Source organism: Camponotus vicinus, unplaced genomic scaffold (assembly GCF_025532165.1).
Source record: "Camponotus vicinus isolate PSW18456_S1 unplaced genomic scaffold, iyCamVici1.0 SCAF_11, whole genome shotgun sequence".
In the NCBI taxonomy this organism is placed as follows: Eukaryota; Metazoa; Arthropoda; class Insecta; order Hymenoptera; family Formicidae; genus Camponotus; species Camponotus vicinus.
The window spans coordinates 7,630,109-7,651,477 of record NW_028141947.1 but is presented as its reverse complement, the minus strand read 5'-3'; the positions used below and the strand labels follow the sequence as shown (position 1 = coordinate 7,651,477).

The 21,369-nt window shown below is 32.0% G+C and overlaps 2 protein-coding genes across 2 annotated transcripts; one reads left to right on the top strand and one right to left on the bottom strand.

Moving 5' to 3' along the window:
* The first annotated feature begins 502 nt into the window (after positions 1–502).
* Positions 503–4,289, top strand: LOC145961556 (SNAPIN protein homolog). The gene is made up of 3 exons (XM_083081887.1): positions 503–817; positions 897–1,158; positions 1,531–4,289. The coding sequence occupies exons 2-3, from the start codon at positions 1,007–1,009 to the stop codon at positions 1,571–1,573; spliced, it is 195 nt and encodes a 64-aa protein (XP_082938013.1). The 5' UTR covers positions 503–817; positions 897–1,006; the 3' UTR covers positions 1,574–4,289.
* On the bottom strand, positions 2,841–6,306 carry LOC145961555 (uncharacterized). Its single transcript, XM_083081886.1, has 5 exons — positions 5,839–6,306; positions 4,978–5,028; positions 4,174–4,209; positions 3,636–3,904; positions 2,841–3,240 (listed from the first exon to the last, which is right to left on the bottom strand). Exons 1-5 carry the CDS (start codon positions 5,853–5,855, stop codon positions 3,125–3,127), a joined length of 489 nt encoding a protein of 162 aa, XP_082938012.1. The 5' UTR covers positions 5,856–6,306; the 3' UTR covers positions 2,841–3,124.
* Positions 6,307–21,369: the final 15,063 nt, after the last annotated feature.

Sequence of the window (21,369 nt, the reverse complement as noted above, 5' to 3'; positions counted from 1 at the left end):
TGAATATATTGTGCGCGCATAGCAATTTTCCTCAATCAATTATATTTTAAAAGAATATAAAAATAGGACTTAATATAAGTAACTAATATTTCTTATTTTATAAATTTCTTTCAATTTTCTCTAGTCTTTTAATTTGTTGATGTTTTAATGATCTTATTAAAGTACAAATGAAGATTACACAACTTGTAGATATATGAATCTTTTATAACGAATTTTTGACCTGAGGTTTTTTTTATTGCATGCAACGATGATACGCAAGCATATAACGAAATACCAGATAAAGTAAAAAGAATAGAAAAAAAAGAAAAGATAAGAAAAGAAAAAGAAAAGAAAAGAAAGAAATAAGATATATATATATATATATATATATATATATATCAAGAGACACGGTAGTGTCTTTGCTAAGTCCCAGCGTAAGCAAAAAATGCACTCCGTGTATTATTACGCGAGTCGGATTGAGAGTATAACTCGATATTTTTATTTCTCATATAACCGCTCAACGGATCGAGTTCTTAGTAGAATTAATCGATAGCTTGGGTTTAAATTAAATAATAAAAGTGTTTTTATTTTTGCGCTACGTGCTCTGTAAACGGAGATATCATGATGCAAAGTCTGAAATGTGAAAATTTCGATTAAGAAACGTCGTCATGGTCGTCATCAACTCCTCTTAACGTAACAAAGAAAATACAGAAATACGTTTCCAACGTCTGCCACAAGAATGCGCTAGCAGTGATTCACGCGACGCAGCATTAGTAGCGCTCTGTGGCGTTAACGGTGCTTATAAATATGTTGTAAAAGGTTAAGTGTGTCACTTCAGGTAATTATATAAAATAATTAATAATATACATATAACATTTATATATTTAGATTAGATTGTATCTATATTATTATTTCAGATTATATATATATATATATATATATATATATATATATATATATATATATATATATATATATATATATATATCAAGAGACACGGTAGTGTCTACTTCACTACAGCTATAACATGGACGTGGACACAGCGAGTGACAATACATCTATCGACGACAAGATAGATGACTTTTGCGAAAATCCGACGCGGGATGCATTAACGGAAGGTCTTATGAGTCTCTTGAAACTTACGGTGGATCAACTGGACGAGAGAATTCGCGCCACAAGGTGACGTCAAGTTTTCTGTTTTCAGCGCGCATGCAATAATAGTAACATTTATTTTTCGCGTTTCTTCTTGCAAATTTACGTATATTTATTATTCTTATATTTCTTTCACAGTATGTACTATTTATTGCAAAATATATGTTTATTCATCGAATTGTAACGATAAAAAATTGCGATTTACTTACACAAGCGACATATATATCTTATTGTTACCTATTTTACAAGAATTCTTGAGCATTTTGAAAATCATTTTCAATTTTCATATATAATTATTGGAATGTTATAAAAAATTGTGCTTCTATCATGTACTACAAGTTGCGTACAAAAGTTGCGAAGAGTATTATTTTTTATGCATAACTATTCTCTTTGTTATAGGATATGTCAAATAGAGCTGAAGCAGCGGATTGTTATTACTTAACATTGATTACTTTGCAAGTTTTATAAAAGAAATTTCTTACAATTTTCACCGTAAATTTTATGGAAACTCCAGTAGTTAATTTATCAGATGAAGAACTTAAGACAGTTTATGATCCTTCTGAGGATTCGTATCTTTTAATAGATGATTTGGAAGAAGATTTAGACATTCTGCATGCGATGAAACCTGTGATTTGTTTAGAAATAGGTAGTGGTTCTGGTATAGTCATCACAGCTCTAGCAATGGCATTGAAAAAATATAATGCTCATTTTATTGCAATTGATATAATCATTATAACATAGAATATTGAAATTCAAAATTTCAAAATTAAAAATAATTTATGCTTTGCGAAAGAAAATTAAAAATGAAAAATAGTTTATGCAAAAGCATAGAAAGAAAAAATCATTATAACATAGAATATTGAAATTCAAAATTTCAAAATTAAAAATAATTTATGCTTTGCGAAAGAAAATTAAAAATGAAAAGTAGTTTATGCAAAAGCATAGAAAGAAAAAATCATCATAACATAGAATATTGAAATTCAAAATTTCAAAATTAAAAATAATTATGCTTTGCGAAAGAAAATTAAAAATGAAAAGTAGTTTATGCAAAAGCATAGAAAGAAAAAATAAATACTCTATGCTATGATGATATTACATACACACACGCGCACGCATGTACACATATACAAACATATTTTTATATCATCATAACGTAGAATATTTAAATTTTCAAAATTAAAAATAGCTTATGCTTTGCAAAAGGAAATGAAAAATAAAAAGTAGTTTATGCAAAGCATAGAAAGAAAAAACAAAGACACATTTATAAAAAATATTCTATGTTATGATGATACACACACACACACGCACAAACGCACACGCACAAACTAATCATGGAAGAAGTAATGGAGTCAGTAATTGAATTATCGTCATCGTTACATGTTGAGGCTGAAGCGATTTTAAAAGAAATCATCATAACATAGAATTTTTAAATTTCAAAATTAAAAGTAGCTTATGCTTTGCAAAAGAAAATTAAAAATAAAAAGTAGTTTATGCAAAGCATAGAAAGAAAAAACGAAAAAACACATTTATAAAAAAAAATATTCTATGTATGATGATGTACACACACACACACACATATACACACGCACACACACACACAAACATATTTTTATATCATCATAACATAGAGTATTGAAATTCAAAATTTCAAAATTAAAAATAACTTATGCTTTGCGAAAGAAAATTAAAAATGAAAAGTAGTTTATGCAAAAGCATAGAAAGAAAAAATAAATACTCTATGCTATGATGATATTACATACACACACGCACACGCATGTACACATATACAAACATATTTTTATATCATCATAACGTAGAATATTTAAATTTTTAAAATTAAAAATAGCTTATGCTTTGCAAAAGGAAATGAAAAATAAAAAGTAGTTTGTGCAAAGCATAGAAAGAAAAAACAAAAAGACACATTTATAAAAAATATTCTATGTTATGATGATAGACACACACACACACACGCACACGCATACACATTTAAATATTAATAAAAATTAAAAATATTATTTCTATAACGGGCTGAGGTTCTTGGATTGGAACTTCGGCCTCGGGCTCGTCCTCTCGACCGTCCCGCTCTAGCCCATCGTGCACGCGGTTGTTCTACAATAAAAGAAATATTTTAATGTTATTTTATTTGAATATAATATTTAAAGAAGAACTGCACGGATTAACTATATTGAAAGTTAATAAATCTAATTTTAATATATGTACATTCAGATTCATGAATTTAACATTACGCAAAATACTTTTAGCCTTTTAAAATATAAAAATAATTATTTGTGAATTAAAAATTTCTTTTGTAAAATATAATTTATACGACACAAAAATTCATGAAAATACAAATTTTAATTCTATAGAAGGCTAAAAATACTTTGGGCAATGTTAAATTCATAAATCTGAAAATGTAATAGATTTATTAACTTTTAACATAGCTGATTCATTTAGCTGATTCCTTTATAATTAACGTGCCAATTATATAATTCAAAATTATTTACCTCTTACTTGCCCCGCTGTCGTTATCGGTGACGACGGCGGCGGTGGCAGCGGTGACGACGCTGACGGCGATGGCAGCGGTGACGACGTTGACCGCGGCAGTGGCGGTGGTAGTGATGCCATCGTTGGTGGCGGCGATTCTTTTTGTGTTTCCATTAATTTTTGTATTTTTTTTTTAAGTATTATATTTTCTTTTAAAGCCGCTTCAGCCTCAACACGTAAAAAGGACGACAATTCAATTTCTGGCTCCATTTCTTCCATATTGTAGGTTCTGAAAGAATGGAAACATATAAAATATATATTATAAAATATGTTTAGAAATGATAGTAGAAATGATAGATAATAAATGATTAATCTTCATTTTAATCTTTTATTGTAATGCATATATGTATTGTGTGTGCAACACAAATATGAATTACAATAAAAAATAAGTAATTACAATAAGTGAATTACAATAAAAATAGTAAAATAAATTTTTATTCCCTTGTTATCTATCATTTCTTACGCATATGTATTAATAATATAATGTGTTACACTTACTTTTTAGGATTTTCTTCATTTTCCTTTTCGTTAGATCTGAAAATAGAAATGTATAAAATATATTGTACAATATAAAATATTTTTGTATTACAATAAAAGATTAAAATAAAAATTAATTCTTTGTCATCTATTTTTATTATATATTTCTATATTTTTATTATATATATGTATTACAATATGTATTACAATAAAGTGTTAAAATAAAAGTTAACCAAGTATTGTGTGTGCAATACATATGCATTATAATAAAAGATTAAGATAATAAAATATTAAAATAGATTATAAAACATTTTTATAATGAAATAATAGATTGTTATCTATCATTTCTATAAAAAATTTTATAATATTTTATTATTTTATATATTTTATTATTTTAATCTTTATTGTAATGCATATGAGTTGCACACACAATACTTGGTTAACCTTTATTTTAATCTTTTATTGTAATACATATATATGTGTTATACGCAGAAGTACATATAGTTACGTATCGCAACAACTAATGGTTAGTTTTAATTTTAATGGTCTATTTTAATCTTTTATTATAATGTATTTGTATTGCGCATGCAACATATAGTAATATATATGTATTATAACAATCATTAGTTATTGCGATGAGTAATTATATGTATTTGTATGTATAATACATATATGAATTATAAGACATTTAAATAAAAGTTAAACAGTATCATGCGTGAAACATATATAATAGAAGATTATAATAAAAGATTGAAATAAAATATATAAAATAATAAATTATATTATAAAATATCTTTATAGATATTATTAATAATCATTGCTTACCTTTTGTGAGTTTCATTATCATTAATTGCTGGTTCTTTTTCGTTTCTGGAACTGTAAATGTATAATATAAGTTATAAAATATTTGTATAAAAATGATAGAAAACGTATTGGTTTATCTTTATTTTATTCTTTTATTGTAATACATATGTATTGCATGCACAACATATACATATTACAATAACGAATTAAAATAAAGATAAACTATTTCATTTCTATAAAGATCTTTTATAATATTTTATTATTTTATATATTTTTAATCTTTTATTGTGCATATTTGTTGCGTGCACAATATTTAGTTAACTTTTATTGTAATGCATTTATATTGCTATATGTTGCGTGCACAATACAAATGTATTATAATAAAGGATTAAAATAATCATTAATTATTGCGATGAATAACTATATGTATTTCTGCGTATAACATATATTTTATGTATTATAATAAAGGGTTAAAATAAAGATTAGCCAAGTATTGTGCATGCAATACATATGCATTATAATAAAAGATTAAGATAATAGAATAATAAAATAATAAATTATAAAATATCTTTATAGAAATGATAGATAAGTGATTAATTTTTGTTTTTATCTTTTATTGGAAGTGAAAATATATAATATAAATTATAAAATATTTTTATAAAAATGATAGATAACGTTTTGGTTTATCTTTATTTTAATATTTTCTTATAATATGTATCACGCGTGCAACATATAATGTGTGTATTACGATAAAAGATTAAAATAAAGGTTAACCAATATTATCTATTATTTGTATATTAATAAAATTTATATATATATATATATATATATATATATATATATATATATATATATATATAATGTATTTATATTCATGCTTACCTTTTGCGATTAGCCATTGTAAAAAGTGGAAAATAACTCACTTTTTCTCCGTTCCATTTATATATTCAATGATAAATTAGATAAGCAAAGCAACGATTATTCATTAATGGATTTATAAGTATTAATTGTGAATAATAAATGTAGATTTCTAATGACATATTGATTTGTAATTATCCGTTATTTTTGCAATAAGAATAGCAAAGAAGTTTGAAGGATCTGAATATCTATATAGTAAGCAAAGAGGACCGTCGAATTTTAATGAAATATGACGGGGGTGGTGGCGGGTTCTTTGCTCATTTATTTAAAGATGTTTAACATATAGTACAAAAAAGAGTGATATCCCTAAAAAAATTACCCTTTTAAAAAAAAGGTAAAAAAAGGTGCTAAGTCCGCGTAAAAAACAGTATATGTATTTGCAAAATAGTGTATTATTAACTGTAAAAAACTATTGTAAAAAACCTGTCTCCAAAATAGTGTTATTTTAAAACTGTAAAAAACCTATCTTCAAAATAGGATTATTTTAATCTACAAAATAGTTATTTTAATCTGCACAAAATAGTGTTATTTTAAACCGTAAAAAATTGTTCTACAAATTATTTTAATTTTGTGTAAAATTGTATATCCTACAAAAATAATGATATCAAAAAAATTGCGCTAAGTGAAAATAAAAACTTATAAAAATATTTTAACCAAAAGAAGTTATATAAAATGTTGTTTTAATTTTCTACATTATATCCTAGAAAAGTGATGATATCCAAAAATTACGCTAATTGAAAATAAAAACTTAAAATATTTTAACTAAAAAAAATTGTACAAAATAATTGTTTTAATTTCCTACAAATAATATTAAAAAGTTGCGCCAACTGAATAAAAATTTTCACTATAAAATATACATTTCTTTTTTATTTCCAATATTAAAAGAAAAATGATATTAAATGAATTGTAATATATCTATTATAAAAAATCGTTGAAAATATGAACAATCATATACATTGCAATAATCATATGCATATATCCTGAAAAGTTTAATTGAAAAAAAAAAAAAAAGGAAATGATAATACAAAATACAAAATTAAAAATTATTAAAAAAATTAAAAATTAGAAATTAATAAAAAAAAATAAAAATTTATATAAAAATTAAAAATTAATACATATAAAAAAATTTTAGTTAAAAAACTTAGCGCTGCTACGTTGAATAATGTGCTAATGAAATTAGCAGCGCTAAGTTTTTTAACTAAAATTTTTTTATATGTATTAATTTTTAATTTTTATATAAATTTTTATTTTTTTTTTATTAATTTCTAATTTTTAATTTTTTTAATAATTTTTAATTTTGTATTTTGTATTATCATTTCCTTTTTTTTTTTTCAATTAAACTTTTCAGGATATATGCATATGATTATTGCAATGTATATGATTGTTCATATTTTCAACGATTTTTTATAATAGATATATTACAATTCATTTAATATCATTTTTCTTTTAATATTGGAAATAAAAAAGAAATGTATATTTTATAGTGAAAATTTTTATTCAGTTGGCGCAACTTTTTAATATTATTTGTAGGAAATTAAAACAATTATTTTGTACAATTTTTTTTAGTTAAAATATTTTAAGTTTTTATTTTCAATTAGCGTAATTTTTGGATATCATCACTTTTCTAGGATATAATGTAGAAAATTAAAACAACATTTTATATAACTTCTTTTGGTTAAAATATTTTTATAAGTTTTTATTTTCACTTAGCGCAATTTTTTTGATATCATTATTTTTGTAGGATATACAATTTTACACAAAATTAAAATAATTTGTAGAACAATTTTTTACGGTTTAAAATAACACTATTTTGTGCAGATTAAAATAACTATTTTGTAGATTAAAATAATCCTATTTTGAAGATAGGTTTTTTACAGTTTTAAAATAACACTATTTTGGAGACAGGTTTTTTACAATAGTTTTTTACAGTTAATAATACACTATTTTGCAAATACATATACTGTTTTTTACGCGGACTTAGCACCTTTTTTTACCTTTTTTTTAAAAGGGTAATTTTTTTAGGTATATATATATATATATATATATACATATTTGAAGTTCTATAATATACATGTTGATTAATTAAAATGTGTCACAGTGTGGCAAATAGACGAAACAACATAGCCATTTTTGTATGGCAAGTGTACATATTTTGTGATAATTTCTGACAATGCCCACTTCTTGAGATTAGACAATTTGGTAAGACTTCCGAATAGCCCCTACTTCCGAATTTGATGAAACTTCTAGCATTTGAAGACTATAACAAAATACATTCACACCATAAAGGATTTTTTGCGGAAACGAGTAGAAGCGAAGAAACTCAAAAAAGAAAGTTTTCATATATTTCGCAAGAGATACTTATATAAATATCAGAAACGTATATATACACACACACACACACACACACACACGCGGGGAGTGCAAGGGGGGCCTTCGGCCCCCCTTCCGCAACCACCCCGCCGGTAGGCAAGATACCTAATCTTAACTTTAAACCTAAATTTTAATTAACTTATACAACTTAACTTAAGTTTAAGTTAACTCTCTTGGTCTGTTGAATAATTAAACTCAAATGACATTAATTCTCCAACTCGTTGTCCGATTTGTTCAAGTGGCTTACTACGTCCTCTGACTTTTCTTTTGATATTCTGCATATAATTTTCAAAGGGAAATGCAGATATGGTATGCAAGGAGAAATCATTTACAATAATTTGTCGATAAAATAATCAGCATCATCAACTATATGAATGTTGTTATGGAAATTATGAGTAATAAAATTTTGATCATACAATATTACAGTCGATTGAACAAAATGTTTTAAAAGAGCTTTGGCAAATTGACGAAGTTCTTGTTTTTTACAAAGATTTGGATTTAATAAAATTCTAATTGCAAAATGAAATTCTAAAAAATGAATATATTTTTCATCGTTCAGAACATTTTTCAGAACAATATGCCCTATATACAGAAAAAATAATCTAAATTCCGTTGCTTTCCACCGTAAAACAATATATAGCTCTCTAGATTTTCTTGCAAACTCTACAGGAATATAGCATTGAAATCGAACAAGAAGATTTGATACCAATTCAATTTGAGCAGCCGAAAATTTATGAGGAATTGCTCCTTTGTACCACATATTCATTATCATTGAACGCATAACGCCAAGACATTCCAGATGTAAATAATCAAAAACAAAATGATGTACAAAATCTAACCCTGCAATATTAGTAAGAGGAGTATCTCTACGACGAAATATCGGATCTCTCCGTTATAGAAAATCTTCACAAGTACGAGCAGGATTCTCTAAATCAATAAAGATTAGTCTATTGTCTGATGTAACACCGCGAACAGTGCACCTAGTGCAGGAATAAAAACCAGTATGCGATAGTATTCCTGTAGGATATTGAGAACAATCTGCATTATCGACGAGAGTAGTTAGTACGAACTAGCGTGGCGCTGTGGTACTCTCTCTCTCTGTGTGTCGCCTCGCGATACGTATGTAAGCCGGGGATGTGTCTAAAAAATAAAATTGCTAAAACGTATTCACGCGGGTCGTTTATTGAGTTCTCCTCAATCTCTCTTCAAACAGTTATAAAGTAAAATAAGGATATAACAGTGGTGTCAGAAGTGAGATTGTTGAAAAAAAAAATGTCACAAACACCGATCTCGCCAGAATTATTACAAGCGATATCCGCCATGATGGCAAATGCGATCCAGGCATCGATCGCGAATATCAGCACCGAATCGAGCGACATCAGACCCTCAACGACGACACAATCACGAACACCGCATTTCGCAATATCGGAATCCGTTCGTCCGCGCACACATTGGTAGCTGACTACTTTAAGAGATTCGAATGGGCGCTTGAGCTGAGTAAAATTTCAGGTAATCAGTACGCTAATTATGCACGTGTCCACATGGGCAGAGAACTAAACGATGCTCTTAAGTTTTTAATCAGTCCACGAGTACCTGAAGAGCTCTCGTATGAGGAATTAAAGACAATCTTGATCTCCCATTTCGATCGAGCTAAGAATAAATACGCAGAGAGCATCAGATTTCGTCACATCACGCAGCAGAGCGGGAAAACGATCGCTAATTTCGCCTTACGCCTACGACAAGGTGCAGCACATTATGAGTATGAAGAATTTCTCGATAGGATGCTGACCAAGCAGCTACTTCATGGATTAGGATCTCGTGAAATGTGTGACGAAATCGTCGCTAAGAAACCTGCAACGTTCGCCGAAGCCTTCGAAATTGCGAATGCGCTCGAAGCGACACGTAAAATAACGAACGAAGTAAAGGAATCTAGCTCGCCGGCCCCAGAAGCTACGAATAAATTAGGCTACGGATCGCCTAAGGTAAAATGCGACAAGAAGACATGGCGTCAACGTTCGTCATCTCGCGGACGTAAACAGCAGCGAAATTACCTCGACACATCGAAACAGCAAAACTCGAGTGAGCTAAGTAATGGTAATTCGTGCAAAAGCTGTGGTGGTAAACACGCGCGAAGTCAATGCTGTTTTCGTGACGCGGTGTGTCATGAGTGCAGTAAGAAAGGACATATCGCGAAGGTTTGCAAATCTAAAGAGTCATGCAACGAGGCGCAAGTAGTAGCAGCAGCACTGCAACCCGCCCAACACAGATACAATCCAAGTTATCGAGAAGGTTAACGCGTTAAACTCTCTTAAAGGATATATGATAGATGTCCTCATAGACGGTAAAATTCTACAAATGGAAGTGGACTCAGGTGCGCCGTGCGGTATCATAAGCGAAAATACGCTACGTAAGATCAAGCCGAGATTCACATTAAAGAAATCGGAGAGACAGTTCGTAAGTTATACCGGTCACTCAATTCCGTATATCGGTCGAATCCGGGTAAAAGTTACCATCGGACATGCTACACGAGAACTTCAATTATTTATTGTAAAAGGACAGTTCGACGCGTTATTTGGTAGAGAGTGGATCTCACATTTTGTGAATGAAATTAACTTTAAAAGGCTCTTTTCAGCACCGGAGACAGTGCATGTGATTAGTTCTGCCGCGCCGAATTTGACTCAAAGACAGAAAGCGCAACTGAATCAACTTCTAGTGAAATATAAAGACATTTTCAGTTTGACAGCAGGAACTCTCCCTGATCCACCCATATCACTACATATGAAGCCAGACAACACCAATATTTGCGAAAGCTCGAGAAATACCAATCGCATTGAGAGATATATACGCTCAAGAAATAGATACTAAAATAGCATCATTTTTACAAAAGAGTAGAATATTCGCAATGGGCTTCTACAACGCACGTGGTAGCCAAGAAAAACGGTCAGCTGCGTATCACAGGAAATTATAAACCGACTCTTAATCCTCGTTTAATTGTAGATGAGCATCCAATTCCAAGAGCGGAACATATATTCAGCCAATTGAAAGGAGCAAAAATCTGTCATCTAGATATCACAGATGCATATTCTCATCTCGTCCTCGACGAAGAGTCTAGTCATGTCCTCAATACACCGACGCATGGGTTAATCCGTCCAACTCGAGCAGTCTATGGAGCAGCCAGTATCCCTGCTATCTGGCAACGCAGGATGGACAAGCTGTCTTACAAGATCTTCCAAATGTTAAAAATTTTTATGACGATTTGCTTCTTTTTGTAGAGGATTTTGAGTTTACTACGGAATCTGGATGAAACGCTAGAAAGGCTAAGAGACCACACGGCCTTCATCTAAACCGAAAAAAATGTGTATTCGCTACATCAGCGGTTGAGTTCTTGGGACATAGAATAACCCCTCAAGGAATACACAAATCGGATAAGCACATCCAAGCGGTCAGAGATGCACCGAAACCGAGCACACCGGAAGAGTTACAATTGTTCTTCGGGAAAGCAACCTATTATAGTTCTTTTATTCCGGATCTGTCAACAAGGGATCATCCTCTTCGTGATATGTTACTTAGCAAACCATTCAAATGGACTCCAGCCGCAAAAAAAGCATTTGATGACATCAAGAGCATCTTAGTTTCGCCTTAAGTATTGATGCCATATGATCCAGCGCGTCTACTTCTACTCGCGACGGATGCCAGCAAGACAGGATCGGGCGCTGTTTTGTCGCATAAACTAAACAATGGTCAGGAACGACCAATTGCTTACGCAAGTCGAACGTTGAGCATCACAGAGCAGCGTTATCCACAAATAGACAAAGAAGCGTTAGCAATAGTCTGGGCTGTTCAAAAATTCTTTTATTACGTATATGCCCGTCAATTCACGATTATAACGGATCATAAGCCGTTAACGCAAATCTTGCATCTAGAGAAATCACTGCTGACACTCTGCATTAGTCGCATGGCAAATTATGCCGACTATTTATCGCATTTTAATTTCAATGTCATATTTAAGTCAACCAAAGAAAACACCAACGCAGATTATTGCTCTCGAATGCCACCGACAACGACGTGACTTACGACGCATCGAATTTCACAAAAAGAGAGAGGAGATAGAGTACGATGGATTCGATCAATTTGTTCTCCATCAGATAAAACTCCCAGTAAACGCCGAGAGTATAGCACGTGAAACGAAAAAAGATCCTCACCTAGGAAAGATTATGCAACAATTGGAAGCAGGTCAAGATTTGGATCGTTCTGGATATAAAGCGCCTGAGGCTAATTACAGGCTAGGAAGCACTGCTTAATATTTGAGCATCGAACTATCATTCCACCAGTTTTTAGAGAAACGATACTAAGAGAACTGCATACGGCACATCTAGGCATTGTCAAAATGAAGGGCATGGCAAGATCGTTTGTATTTTGGCCTGGCATCGACTCCGACATTGAAGGAGTAGCCAAAGCATGTTCTGACTGTGCAAGAAATGCACATGAACCTCAGAAGTACCGAAGCCATCATTGGGAGTACCCCAAGAGTCCTTGGGAACGAGTGCATATTGACTACGCTGAACCAGTAGCAGGAAAAATGTTACTCATCATTGTCGACGCCTATAGTAAGTGGCTCGAAGTGAAGACTACTAGTTCTACGACGGCACCGGCGACAATTGCCATTTTGGAAGAAATATTTACTACGTATGGAGCTCCAGTTACTATCGTTTCGGACAATGGTCTGCAGTTTGCAGCAACGGAGTTTAAAACATTTCTTCAAGGAAGCGGTGTCAGGTATCATAAGTTAATAGCACCGTATCATCCGGCTACTAATGGTCAAGCCGAACGCTGTGTCCAGACAGGAGTTAAGGATGCATTGAAAACTATGGCGACGACACCAGGATCTCTACAACACAATCTTAACGAATTCCTGTGCCAATATAGAAAAGCACTACATGCTACAAGCGGGACAATCGCCAGCACAATTGTTTTGAGGACGTATAATACGAACTAAATTAGATCTAGTAAGACCGGACGAAACAAACGTAAAGATCACCCAGAAGCAACAAGCGATAGCGAACTCAACGTTTCACGAATTCCAGCCGAAACAAAAAGTCTACTTTCTGTCAGGTAATCCTCGCATGGACAAATGGATATCAGGTCTAATCATCACACGTCTGGGAGATCTCCATTATGAAATAGACTACCAAGGTAGACGGTTCAAACGTCATGTAGATCAATTGAAATCACGTTGGAGTAAAGAAGATCACCGGCAACAAGTCAATCCACGGAATCATACCAAGGATTGCATTAATTCCCGCAGAATTCATTTCTACGGAGACTCGGAAACACAACCGACAGCATCATCATCACCAACCATAGACTACTCATCAAGTAATAGTAGTTCAGATGCACTTTATGTTTCGATATCATCAGGAACAAGAACTCCTCCAGCAAGTCCCCCGTCAGTGCTTCGAAGATCAACTCGCATAAGACGAGCGCCGCGAAGATTTGTACCAGAAGAAAACAACCACCGTGAAAGAGGGGAGGAAATGTAGGATATTGAGAACAATCTGCATTATCGACGAGAGTAGTTAGTACGAACTAGCGTGGCGCTGTGGTACTTTCTCTCTCTCTGTGTGTGTCGCCTCGCGATACGTATGTAAGCCGGGGATGTGTTTGAAAAATAAAATTGCTAAAACGTATTCACGCGGGTCGTTTATTGAGTTCTCCTCAATCTCTCTTCTTCTAACTAAGTTATAAAGTAAAATAAGGATATAACAATTCCCATTATCAAACTTTTTGCTGGGACATCGCAAACAAAATATACACCGTCTAACTGTGCAATGTGTTTCTCAAAATGAAGGCCATTCTCATGCAGACTGATAATTTCTAAAATAAAATCTTTCAAATAATCTTCTAAATTTGTAGGTTTATTTTGACCGTAATATATTCCTATAGGAAACACTTTGTTACGTAATTCTGGAATGGATACTACAGTGCATAATATAGGATACACTTGATCAGGCGAGCTTTTGAATAGAGGTAATCCATTAATATTTATTAATAACTTAAAAGAATCAATGATTTTCAAATACTTAGGAATAATTTTTAATAATTGTTTTTGTAATCCAATGTGAATATAATAGCCAGAATCAACAACTTTTTAAATTAATTTTACTTTTGTTTTCAATAATGTTCGTGCATCGACAGGGAATGTGGATTCTGATTCATCGGCAAAACATTCGTAATTTTCTTTGAAACCATGAAGTAAATCTGAAATAGCTTTGTGCGTTTTATTATGCTTAAAGCCCAACCGTGAAGAAATTTTAGTATTTTTGAATTGTTGTTAGACTGAGAACTGCTCGAATTAGATGGTGAATGTGGAGAAAGATTATCAGAGTCGTCATCTAAAATATTATCTTGTCTACAATTTTCATTATCCCAATATTCAAAATCAGAATATTCAGAGCATTGAGAGTGTTCGAAGCATTCAGAGTCTTCAGAGTGTTCAGAGCATTCAGAGTATTCAGAGTATTCACAATTATTAAAATATTCAGAATGGTGAATAAATTCGGAAGACTGAGAAAGTTTAGAATGATGAGAAGGTTCAAAATCATTAGAAAGTCTGAATTCTTCTCGAAGAGAAAGAAAATCTGATATTTTGGAATTATTACTTGTAAGCAATGAAACATGTGATTGCGGAATATGCTCATCAAATTCCGTTGAAGAATCAGTTGAATTTGGTTCTACATTCTCAGCATTCTTCAGATTTCATATTTTGGCTCTCTTGGAAAGCTTATAAAAAGGTATATCTTTTGGCATATTTTTGAAAAAACTAGAAATATATTTAATAAATATAAGGTGTGTTATTTTAATCTCTTTAAGCAAATATTTCTAAATATCATAAAAATTAAACCATAAAATTAAACCATAAAATTAAACATCTATTTGAATATACAAGATATTTACGAAATACTTGAACAAATAGCGAATACCGATGACTTACCTTTCACTTAAGCAATCTTGATATTTTGTGTATCTGTGATTTTCGTATATTATATTCCGTTCTCTTCTATTTTTGCTCAACATACGTAGTCAACGTGGTTTTGATGAGTGCCTCAACCGACAAACGACAAACTATAAAATGAAACCATAAAATTAAACATCTATTAAGATATACAAGATATATTTACAAAATACTTGAACAAATAGCACTCTGCATTTATAATTTATAATTATATGTTTATAATTTATACAGTTATAATTTATTATTTTGCATACAATGTAGCACGAAAAATTGCATTATATGCCGTTTAACTTAAGCAGTCTTGATATTTTGTAAATATATACACTTGTGTATATCTGTGATTTTCGTATATATTCCGTTCTCCTTTCTTCGCCCAACACACGTGCTGGCCAACGAGGTACCAGTGATGCCAGAAAGAGGACGCGGCTCACACGCACGCAATCAGAAGACCATGTATATATGCTGCGCAGAGCGTTTTGCGCAGCACATGTACATGGTTCTCTGATGTGCAGATGTGAGCCGCGTCCTCGTTCTGGCATCACTGCAAGGTACTGATGAGTGGCCAACCGACAAACGACAAAAGACAAAAGACTTCATCGAAGTAGTTATAGCTTTGTCACTAAGGTCCGTTTCCGCATGCGTAGCGAACGCGCAACAGCGGACAAACTATATCATTACGAAAGGCAGGAAATGAAAATTGATTTAATTTTTAATATAAAATAAATAATTTTTATAATTAGTTGTGAATAAGTGTTTTCTATACAGGATGTCCCATTTTAAAAGTTCCACTAGATTATCTCTTTAGGAAAGCATTTAAGAAAAAAATGTTTCAAACAAAAGTTGTTTGGTTCGAAGGGGGACATAAAGATGGCCATTGGTTTAACCTTGAAGAGTCATTTGAAGGTCACATGAAGGTCACCTTGAATTTCTTAAACGGAGTACCCTATATATTTTTGGATATTCTTGTAGCTTATCTCGAGAGCTTTCCAAAACACTATAATTAAGTATTTTTTCATTAAGTACTTTTCGAGTTATGAGGCTTGAAATAATTTCTTAATTTTACATAAACCATAAAATATCTAGTAAAATATTCATTTTTCGATTATCTGACCTTAATACTTTTATGAACAGAACAATGTGAGGAATCAATTAGTGTAAAGAAAACACATAATAGTTTCTAAAAAAATATGTAATTTACAATTAACAATTACATATTTTTTCTCAAAAACAACTGTTTTTTATTTACACTAATTGATTCCTCACATTGCTCTGTGCACAAAAGTATTAAAGTAAGATAATCGAAAAATGAATATTTTACTAGATATTTTATGGTTTATGTAAAATTAAGAAATTATTTCAAGCCTCATAACTCGAAAAGTACTAATGAAAAAATACTTAATTATAGTGTTTTGGAAAGCTCTCGAGATAAGCTACAAGAATATGCAAAAATATATAGAGTGTTACATTTAAGAAATTCAAGGTGACCTTCATGTGATCTTCAAATGACTCTTTAAGGTCAAACCAATTGCACCATCTTATGTCCCCCTTCGAACCAAACAACTTTTGTTTGAAACATTTTTTTCTTAAATGCTTTCCTAAAAAGGTAATCTAGTGGAACTTTTAAAATGGGACACCCTGTATACAAAAAATTGTATTAATTATGTACTTACTTTTTAGCTTTTTATATACTTACTTTTTAATTTTTTATACAGAGTGTACGGAAATTCAATCGACAAATTTTCAGAGATTGTCGGGGGCACCATAAGAATCATTTTTTACAAATGAACCTAGGGTCGGAAACGTGTTATTACATCACTACGGCATACGGAGTGTTTGAAAAAGTCGGGACCTCGAAATATCACAAAAAATAAAAATTTTACAAAAAATTGTTTCAAACAAAAGTTGTAGGGTGTAAAAAGGTCTATTTACTGGCGCCATGTGTTTGACCTTGGATAGCGTCGCCAAGGTCACGACAAGGCTTGAATTTTTGAAATGAAACCCTCCACTTTTTATTGCATATTCTTGTAGCCCTTCTCGAGACCTTTTCAAAGCACTAATTTTATCAACTTTAAGTAAGCCGATCTTGCCTTAATTGGCTGGATCAGGCACCGATCTTGCCTTCATCGGCTGGATCAGCCACCGATCTTTTCCTTTGGCAAAATTTCGTCCGACGCTTTGTTTTTGAATTATTAAAAGAAGTAATTAACTTATGACAGGTCGGATACAAGAGGCAGGCAAGGGTGGCGCGATTCACCGTCAGACGTGGGTGCTTACGCGGGGTGCCTGCTGCGATCACCTGATCGCTACAGACATACACATGCGAATACATACATTCTCATTCTCTCTCTCTCTTTCTCTCTCTGCCTCTCTCTTTCTCTCCCTCCCTCACTCTCTCTCTCTCTCTCATTTGCTTGCTCACTTTAAGTCATTATTATTCTTACTTAAATTATTATTTACTTTTCATTATTATACATTTTCGCTTTAATTATTATTATTTTAAATTGTTGTTTTTTTTTTAACGAGAGAGGGGAAAATGCATTTTATGCATACTCACCGGGCGGTCCGGTGAGTTATGTGGGACTCGAGTACCAAGTCGAATTACCAACTCGGTACTCCCTACCCACTAAAAACCCTTCTCTTTCGAGAATTTTCTCTAACACTGTTTATTTAACATCCCGAAATCTGTTTTCACACAACACTAAAGAATAGTTATTATTACTAGTTATTATTACTTGTTCGATGTTCCTTGAGAAATGAATTTTCCGATAGATCGTACTTTCACTCAAATTGAACGTAGATATCACGTTCTAAAGGACAGAGATCTACACTAAATAATTAATCGAAAGTTCTTTTTTCTTTTGTAAACTGTATTTCTTTTATAAACTTCAACATAATCACATTCATTCACTCACTCGATAAGACGAGAAATTTACCAATGACTTTATCACTAATCACTATCAATCACTGTCGAATAATCACTGTTGGCAATTAAAAACCACTCGATTAAAGAAAGACACGCGCACATACGTTATTACACGACGCGACAACGCGACGATATTTACCCGGCGACAGCAAACAGTTTTTGGTTATGGTAGGTTACGGTAGGTTAAGGTACTAACAGCGCTGTCAAATGTGAACATGTGTTTGACTGAAGACGCGACAATTTAGCGTATAATATTATTATCATATGATATTTATACATCGTATATTTGTTTTAAAATTAATTAGAATAAATAAATGTTTAATACTTTCACTATTAAGAGGATGCCGGACCTTCCTGTTTTACCCATAAAATGTAGTAGACCGAAAACTTTTTATTACTTGCACGGAATAATAAATACTTCTCCACGATTAAAGTACATATAAAAACAAACCGGGAACCTTCGGGTTTTATATCAAAAAACCAAGAAAATTGAAAAATTACAGTTTTTTTATCGCCTTCTAGCGTCAAGTCGTAACAATATTTGCTTAATATAAAAGTTTTGCAGTTTGTATGTGCAAAATAAGATAGCTTCCCGGAAGAGATTGCATGAAGGAATATAAGTGAACTTTCAGAAATGAGTTTAGAAGCCTAATGAAAAAGGTTTCGGTTAATTAGACTTTCGTGCATATGTGTGCGTGCGACATCGAGGCACGAGAGTAAAACAGGCCCGTAGATTAGTTGCTCGATATCGAGACAGACGGCGCTAGAATCGGTTTGTGTGACAAGGAGAGACAATCTCGTACCATCCTTCTCTTCCATTTCGCGTGTAATAGTATACGTCAGTATACATGTATGCGCACACTAAGGCATTATACTCTTGCGTTTTCTTTCTCGTATTGCGCGTCATAGATACTCGCTGTCGCGCGGCGCCGTAACAATCGTACGCGTAACAAGCTGCGTGAAAACAGCGTTACAACGTGTTACGTGGAAAATATTCTATGTAAGTTATACACAATATATATACACAATATATATACACATATATATATATATATATATACACGTACAGTTTATATATTTTACTAGATGCAGTTTGCATATGCGCTCTAGTTATTAATTAAAAAAATACTTATTAAAAAATATTTATCCCAGAGGCGATTTATTCGTGGGCTGGTTGTTTTTAGAAATATTTCATACCAGATGCGGTTTGCATGTGCGATCTGGTTATTAAAATATTTATTTCAGAGGCGATCTATTCGTGAGCTGATTATTCTTTTTTAAATCCAGAGGCGATCTAATTCGTGTGCTGGTGTAAAAAAACCTACAGGCGATTTAATTCGTGTGCTGGTTATCCAAAAAAATCCAGAGGTAATTTATTCGTGGGCTGGTTGTTTTTAAAAATATTTTATATCAGATGCGGTTTGCATGTGCGCTCTGGTTATTAAAATATATATGTCAGAGGCGATCTATTCATGAGCTGATTATTTTTTAAAAAAATCCAGAGGCGATCTAATTCGTGTGCTGGTTTAAAAAAAACCCAGAGGCGATTTAATTTGTGTGCTGGTTATTCAAAAAAATCCAGAGGCGATTTATTCGTGGGCTGGTTGTTTTTAAAAATATTTTATACCAGATGCGGTTTGCATGTGCGCTCTGGTTATTAAAATATTTATGTCAGAGGCGATCTATTCGTGAGCTGATTATTTTTTAAAAAAATCCAGAGGCGATCTAATTCGTGTGCTGGTGTAAAAAAACCTAGAGGCGATTTAATTCGTGTGCTGGTTATTCAAAAAAATCCAGAGGCGATTTATTCGTGGGCTGGTTGTTTTTAAAAATATTTTATTACCAGATGCGGTTTGCATGTGCGCTCTAGTTATTAAAATATTTATTTCAGAGGCGATATATTCGTGAGCTGATTATTCAAAAGAAAAAAACATCCAGAGGCGATTTAATTCGTGTGCTGGTTATTTGAAAAGTATTTCAAAGGCGATTTAATTCGTGTGCTGGTTATTCGAAAAGTCTTCCAGAGGCGATTTAATTCGTGTGCTGGTTATTCGAAAAGTCTTCCAGAGGCGATTTAATTCGTGTTCTGGTTATTCAAAAAAAATCCAGAGGCGATCTAATTTAATTTGTATGCTGGTTATTTAATAAAAAAATTCGAGAAGCGATCTTAATTTGTATGCTGGTTACTAAAAATGTTTTACGTCAGATACGATTTGCATGTACATTCTGGTAGCGAAATTTAAACGAAATTTAATTCAGAGATCATAAAGACAGTGCCTCAACTAAAAAGCATATTTGATATGAATAAAAATCCATATGAGATGAATCATTGGATCGATTTTTATGCGTCATAAGAGATGATTCTTATTTTGAAAGCGTGCTATATTTCGATAATTCTTATATAATTGCAGCATGTCACATAGCGACAAAAGCTAACAAATTATTGGAGCAAATTATAGTGATTGCTGGCGATTTTTTTTGATGACACCAAGTTTCGAATGTACGATAGTCGGGTAGGCTGTACATATGATAAATTGGTGCCTAAAAAAAAATTACTTTCATCACCGTTGCCTACAAATAATATAATATTTAAAAAGCTTTAACAACCTGATAGTATATGCTGTGAAATTTATGCTGCAGCTTTCACTACACTACTATAAACTATAGCCTTAGAAGGAAATCCTTGTAAGGAAAATATTTCAATAATGTGTAAAATGTATGAAGCAACATTTTTTTTTAAATTATAGCAGAAAATTAATTACTTTTTCCAAAATGGTAAATTATTCATATATCATATTTTACATTTATCATATCTGATCACGATATTCTAATGAATATTGTTAGAAAAAGACGCCTCAATCTCGTTTGCATATATCGGAGAGACGAAAAAAATACACATATTATGGTTGCGTCTCACGGGAATGGGCGATGAAGGGGCCCATTATATTATCGATATAAATCTATTATTTCGATGCTTTTGAGGCAAAGAATGTAGTGTAAGAATTTTGAATCCGCGCTGTAGGAAGCGGCAGCAAATTGATCGATGGGCCATCTATCCCTGTTTGCTCATCCCCACCATCGATCTACAAACTGGGGTCGTTCGAGCTCCGATAACGGATCGGGGAGCATTCGCTTGCCGAAAAGTCTTCGCGCATACACGCAAATTAGAAAAGCTTTAAAATTGCCTTCG

Bases quoted from the DNA above. Each gene is read 5' to 3' on its own strand.
- LOC145961556 (XM_083081887.1), top strand. From the start codon at position 1,007: ATGGACGTGGACACAGCGAGTGACAATACATCTATCGACGACAAGATA. The intron at 1,159-1,530 runs GTGACGTCAAGT...TCTTTGTTATAG, and splicing joins GAGAGAATTCGCGCCACAAG to GATATGTCAAATAGAGCTGA.
- LOC145961555 (XM_083081886.1), bottom strand. The intron at 4,210-4,977 runs GTAAGCAATGAT...TTCTATTTTCAG, and splicing joins GATAATGAAACTCACAAAAG to ATCTAACGAAAAGGAAAATG. The intron at 3,241-3,635 runs GTAAATAATTTT...CTTTTATTGTAG, and splicing joins GACAGCGGGGCAAGTAAGAG to AACAACCGCGTGCACGATGG.